The sequence below is a fragment of the Babylonia areolata genome, chromosome 9 (genome assembly GCF_041734735.1).
Source record: "Babylonia areolata isolate BAREFJ2019XMU chromosome 9, ASM4173473v1, whole genome shotgun sequence".
Taxonomy (NCBI): Eukaryota; Metazoa; Mollusca; class Gastropoda; order Neogastropoda; family Buccinidae; genus Babylonia; species Babylonia areolata.
Genome location: NC_134884.1, coordinates 13,526,099 through 13,532,808, shown reverse-complemented (window position 1 = coordinate 13,532,808; position 6,710 = coordinate 13,526,099). Strand labels below are relative to the sequence as shown.

Here is a 6,710-nt window from a genome sequence, read left to right as displayed (position 1 = left end):
CGAAAACTATTTTAAAACTCATACATGACATAGCCCATTTCATGAAATGGGCAGTTTTATACATTGGGTGTTGTATATGCATAAACATCTCTCTCTCTCTCTCTCTCTCTCTCTCTCTCTCTCTCTCTCTCTCTCTACACACACACACACACACACACACACACACACACACACACACACACACACACAATTCCTACGTATTTGAGTGATTTTAAATTCATGTGTGTACTTTTTATGTGTTGTTCCCCCCTCCCCCTCAATATTACCAGAAATCCCTGTACACTTGGTAAGAAAAGACTATTCTATTATTTTCTTTCCACAGCAAAGTGAAGGTTGGGTATTGAATGGGGTTGAGGGTGAACAGAACAGGCCTTTCCATCTTACCCAATGTGGACACCGAACACCCCCAGTTCACTGACTGTGTCCGATAAAACCAGCGGTGTCAATCCCATTATCATGTAATTCTTTTTTGGCAAGGGGAACAACCTCTCCATCAGAATAAAGGCCTCTCGCTCCTGAGTGGTCCCCCTTCTCTCCAGCATGCTCTTCATCTCTTCCCCAAAGAGATTATTGCCTGTAACGAGGACACACACACACACACACACACGCGCGCACGCACGCACGCACGCACGCACGCACGCACGCACGCACGCAAGCACGCACACACTTTCAAATAATGTAAGAAAACGGATCAAGGCACCATACACACTGATCACTCACGTGCATGTAGGTCTGCATGAACAGCTGACGAGACGTTCGGATATAAAAATAATGAAATCATGCAATAAAAATGAAGAAGCCATCACCACAGCGTGTGTATATGAGTGTGTGGTCGCGCGCTTATGTGCTTTTTGTGTATTTTATATGCCAAGGTATAGCAGGCATGACCACGCATATACTTCAACGAATGTTTGTGTTCCACTTGTTTTTGTATGTGGATATCATAAAAGTACACTAATTACGCCGAACATACAGACTTATACTCACTGCAACACATAAATGGTATGCTGAGATTTCACAGCAACTGAAATTTAACTGAAGACTAAAAGAATAATATTGTACTATACACCGTAGCATTGTCAATGGACATGAATGTACCTGCAACGCAGTGTCACTTTCTGGATTACTCTTACATGTACATCACTCATAGCGTAAGCTGTCTCCTGAGCGAAATACAACAGTGAATAGTTAACTGGAATCACATGTCCTAACTTCCCGGCTCTTCTTTCTCCAGTGATGCTGTAGCGTGTATGGATTAGCACGTGTTCGCTGACTTCCACTTCTTTTTCTGCGTTCTTGGGCTGCAAGCTGCCATGTTCACCCCTATGCGCAAGTGGACCTTTTTTCGTAAGACCCTTCATACCCCGCTGTGTTGCCACAGAGGCCTATGGTTCTCCAGGGTGTGTATGCTAGATGTATGTTTGTTCTCATAAGCCACCAAACGTTGATATACATTGCGAGAGCGTTATATTTTGATCTTTTGCAAGCGAAGGGTGTTCAGGCACTGGCATTTTTGCACATCTGTTGACCTGGGAGATCGGAAAAATATCCATCCTTAACCAAATAGGTACCGCGACAGAGAATTGAATCAAGGACCCTCTGATGAACCAAGGACCCTCCAATCGAAAGTCCTTTGCTTCAATCACTCGGCTGTTGCGCATGTCACTTAGCCTACCCTTCAGAAATCAAACCGAAACAATAATGTTAGACAAGGAACCAGGACATGCAATCATCAGAGCACTCACCTCCTCCCTCCCTCTGTGGCTTCAAGACGAACTTGTCCGGGGACTCGATGGCCATCTTCACTGCTTCATCACCTTCACAGCCCTGGACATAAAAGACGTTTAGAAGACATACATCTTCCTCTGCATGGCCCTAGAAGGCTAGATTCCACTTCTAGAGAGAAACATACGCGTACGCGCACGAACGCACACACAGAAAGACATACACAAACACACACACATAGACATGTGCGCGTACACACACACACACACACACACACACACACACACACACACACAAATGCACGCGCGAGGATACGTCACCAAGATGGCGGATACAGTCAACGGACAAGAAATCATCTGCTAATCTTTGTCAAAAACTACTGTGATGACGCGAACGACAAGATCACAGAGGAAACGATTCACTTCCTGTACCTCTGCGACTGCAGAAGAAGATATTCCTGAAGAAGATTATCCAGCACAAATGACAGCAGAAGAAGGCACATGAACTGAGTAGACGGAAGAGGCCACCAGTCCCACCGGCAAGCCCTCCGTTACCACCTCTGATGACACTATTGACAGCCAACCAGAAGAAATCAAGGATGATCACGACGAAATCTCCAGCTTGCACGATGAGGTTAGTAAATTAAGTTCCATAATTCTGACCTTATGCCAGCGCATCGCGTCAATGGAAGAAAATATGATAAACCAAGCGCGACTGATCGAAAGGGTGACAAAGCTAAAAGTGGTACTTTATAATACTGACACAACACATAATACCTACACTCAAACAGACCCCGTGTGCAATGCCACCTACGCACAAGAAGCCGGACGGACTCCCCCTAAACCACACCCGGCTGGAACAACAGCAGGGCCAACAGCAACCACATAAAAAGAAAGAAAGAAAAAAAAAACCCGCCAAACTGAGTTCACAGGCCTGATGTTCTCAAAGAAGAAATCACGTCATTGCAGAGAAAGTCAGCTTCAGTAACGTCTTTGACTTTTGACTTTGATGGTTTACGTTGCTGGTCGTGCTCGGCGACAAAAAGAGAAGAAGAAAAAAAACCCATTGCTCTTTTTCTAACTCTAAAATTGTAATGAGCAAGGTCCCTGGTGTAAGGAATAATGAACTGAGTGTAAAACAACTGTTAAATGCATTGTTCTGCAAAAAGATATTCGAACTGAGCCGTGTATCTTTTGTGTCAAATGAGCAGCTGAAAATGAACCATGTCAAGGACTGCATTCATTCCACTGAGAAGGGTTCTAGCATCCTGGCGGCAAACCTGAGGCGCCCCATGCGGTGGCTGTTCTGGACTAAGCCGATGAAAACAGCGAGAGCAGTACAGCAGCCGGAGGTCACAGCCTGGCACTGTGGCAGACCCTGTCATCCTCGTTTCTTTGGTGCCTCTGACAAATGGTGCAACATGTAACATGTTTGATGTGCTACAACGATGGTGCTGATATATATCTATATATATATATATATATATATATATATATATATATATATAAACTATAGCGATATTGAGCCAGTATTGGTCTTTTCTTCATCGTGAGATCTCAGTCGTAATTACTGTGTTGACTCAAGATTACTTTCTGTGTATCTCAGGTGTATTTTCCGGTGTTGTCTGAACTAACACATTATTATTGCTAGTTTCCTATTTCAATATTTGATTGTTGTTGGTGGACAGTGATTCTTGGGTTTCTCTTTTTTCTGTTATAACCTATTTAAATTTTTTGGTGGTCTCTCACACATTGTATGTTTTGTATTTGACCATCAGTATTGTTGTTTATTTCAAAGTATGGATTGTAAATGCAATTCCAAATTTTTACCTTTGAACTGCAGATCTATGTCTACGAACGTTCACGATCTGCAGCAAGATTTTGTATCGAATGAATATCATCTTCTTCTCCTTCAGTCTTCGAATGTGAAAAAGGACAATCTTCCCAGACTGAAGCAGTTCTGTTATCCACCAATAGTTCACCAAGGACAGCCCGGTGCCAAGGTCAGTACTGCAATTCATATTCGTATCGGTTTATAGTACTGTGAAAAACAGTCACCAGTACCAGTGTGCATGGAAAATATTGCATCGTATGCTGTAACTGTTAAGTTTTCAGATTAAAAAAACAGCAACTGCACTTCTGTTTACTTACCAAAATGGCCTAACACACACACACACACACACACACACACACACACACACACACACACACACACACACACACACACAGAGAGACCTTGTCCAGACTGTAGAGTCCAGCAAAGGTCTGCCGTATCCTGTGCACGGCCGCCGGGTCCTGAATGAAGCGCTCCACGGCTCCTGGCCGGGCCAGCTCCTGCTGCACTTTCTTGGAGCCGCTCAGCTGTGACCGGACTGTCGGACATTTGATGGACCTTGACCGCTCCATCAGAAGCCGGGCTGACCAGTCCTGGAGAAAAAGCATAGGTAAGAAGGTGAGAGAGAGAGGAAGAGAGAGAGATGTTTATATGCTGTTGCTGACCAGTGCTGAAAAGGGAGAAAACTATAAAACAAAAATAAGTAACGTACCTCAGACACGCAGACAGACCAACTGATAACCAGGGTCTACATAACTTCAAACATACTCCAAATTCATCTGTCAGTTTAGGTTCTAAACCATAGTCATCATCTCCACAACTGCAATGAACAGAACTCAGACATCAATAAAAACCAAGTCATTCAACTTTTGCTATATATATGAATGGTTTTCCTTTTCTCTTCTTTTGCAAAACTGTATTTCATTGTTTCTTCTATCAATCTTGCTGTTGTTTTGATGGGTTTTTTTTTAAATTTTTTTATTTAATGTAAACTGTATTCCCATATTAGTGGGTTTTTAAACCGTACTTATCTTGAATACAGATTTTTGAAACCCCATGTTCTGTAAAGATATTGGGTTCCTCTGGATAATGTGAGTCTTTGCTATTGATAGAACAACAAAAATAATAACCTAGTTATCATAATGTTAATAATGATAATGATCCTAATAAGGTAACCTTTACTACTGATAAAGACATGAGACTGAGAGAGAAAGAATTGTCAGGAGACATTTCCGATTGTCCACCTCCATTCATCAGTCACATTCTTCCCTGTGTAATTATGTAGCTGGTCTTTGATATTGGAGGTACATAAAGGAACCACTTGCATTTTCAGACGTATAGGAAATTTCCCCGTAACCAGTCCTCATGTACACCACAGCTACCTCGCTTTGGTCTCTGAAATTGAAAAATAAATAGTTTGGTACCATTAGAAAGGTAGCCTATGTACACAGTCCCTCAAGTTGTGACAACCACTCATAATCTGTCATGCTTGCAGTGTAGGCCAAACCAGCAGGTTTTGGAATGATTCTAAGTACATGTACACACACACACACACACACACACACACACACTCATGTAAACATGTGCATGCATGCATGTATTACCACCACAATCACATGTGTATGTATGCATGCATTCACATGTACACCCCTCCCCCATCACCCCCTGACCTCCCCCCCTCCCACACCCACCCACACACTAACACGCACGCACTCACACACACACACACACACACACTATGTCAGTACATGTGCAGAGATGTAGAAGAAAGAAATCCAGAACCCAGAACAACGGGGATGGTGGGGGGTGGGTGTGGGTGTGTGGGGAGACACCAGAAAGCCATAGCACAACAGGAAGGAAAACAGGTGACTGAAAAAAAGGAAGTCAGCATATTTCAGACTGAAACTCACAAGAAAAACTTCTTATCTTCCCCAAGGGAACCTTTCGTGTGGACATCATCAAAAGTGGCACGAACAACGTGTATTTTCCTGTTCAACTGGTGAACTTTGAACTCCAGCCAGCGTTGATCAATGATTTTGGCCTCCTTTTCCGAAACTAGAAACAGAATGATGGCCCTGCAACACACATCACAGCAACACTACACAGCCTTGGGCGAGAAACTCTATTTGACGAAGAAGACAGAAATGAAATAGGTCACACCGGAGATTAGAAAAGAGAGATAAACCACTTGCAGAAATTGCTGAAGCCAGGCAGCCTGCGCCGCGAGACGCATTCATTATTCATGAGCTGCCTTTGCCCCGCCCAAACTAAGGGAAAGCGTCAGTCGAACGCAGTCTCCTGAGTGATTTTATAATTTGGATTACACCTTTTTTCCCTTTTCTGTTTGCTTCATCCCACGCAGATGTCAAACTCAATTTTGTTGTGAATAACATTCCTAAATATTTATATGTATTGGTTACTTTTATTTCCCTATCACCACAGCACCATTTTTCACGAGTCGAAAGATGACCTCCATTGCGGAAAACTATAATATTGGTCTTATCGAGATTCACTGTTTGTTGTAGTCTGTCTGTTTCTTGCTTAAGGGCATTTAATTGATTTTGTAACCCTATGGGTGTGTCAGACAAGAGAACAACATCATCAGCAAATAGCATTAAGAGCAAATCTGTTGCGCCAGGTATCATTTGTATTCCATGTCTCCCCTTCTTTGATAACTCCACTGCCAATTCACCGATGAAAAAGGAAAACAGCTGTGAGCTTAGCATACAACCTTGTTTAACCCCTCTTGGACACTGAAAAAAGTCTGAATAAATACCTTTGTCACGAACACATACAAGTACAGAATCGTAGATGCTTTTAACAGCCATGTAAAACTCCCGAGAGAGAGAGACAGAGACAGAGACTTAGAGAGAGAGAAAGAGCACAATACAACGGTCTGCTCGGGCAACATGAAGCGTTCGTATATATATGAATTATATATATGATTATGTATATATAGATAGATTTAGATTTACATACTGATAGATCTATATGAAATTATGTATGTATGTATTCATGTATGTATGTATGTATGTATAGACAGATGTTAGAAGAGAGACAGAGCTGAATATGTGTTTTATGTTTTGATATATATATATTTTTTGTTGTTGTTGTTGTTGAAGAAATGGTGATGTAAACCAGAAAGTGTGAAG

General features: G+C 42.3%; 1 protein-coding gene across 1 annotated transcript; it reads right to left on the bottom strand.

Moving 5' to 3' along the window:
* Window positions 1–1,140: 1,140 nt before the first annotated feature.
* Window positions 1,141–4,166, bottom strand: LOC143285954 (glutathione synthetase-like). The gene is made up of 3 exons (XM_076593405.1): window positions 3,960–4,166; window positions 1,746–1,827; window positions 1,141–1,163 (listed from the first exon to the last, which is right to left on the bottom strand). The coding sequence occupies exons 1-3, from the start codon at window positions 4,164–4,166 to the stop codon at window positions 1,141–1,143; spliced, it is 312 nt and encodes a 103-aa protein (XP_076449520.1).
* Window positions 4,167–6,710: the final 2,544 nt, after the last annotated feature.

Excerpts from the sequence above, each read along its gene's own strand:
- LOC143285954 (XM_076593405.1), bottom strand. The coding sequence starts at position 4,166 with ATGCTTTTTCTCCAGGACTGGTCAGCCCGGCTTCTGATGGAGCGGTCA. Across the intron at positions 1,828-3,959 it reads GACTCTACAGTCTGGACAAG|GGCTGTGAAGGTGATGAAGC; the intron begins GTCTCTCTGTGT and ends TTTTATGTCCAG. Across the intron at positions 1,164-1,745 it reads GCCACAGAGGGAGGGAGGAG|GAGACAGCTTACGCTATGAG; the intron begins GTGAGTGCTCTG and ends TATTTCGCTCAG.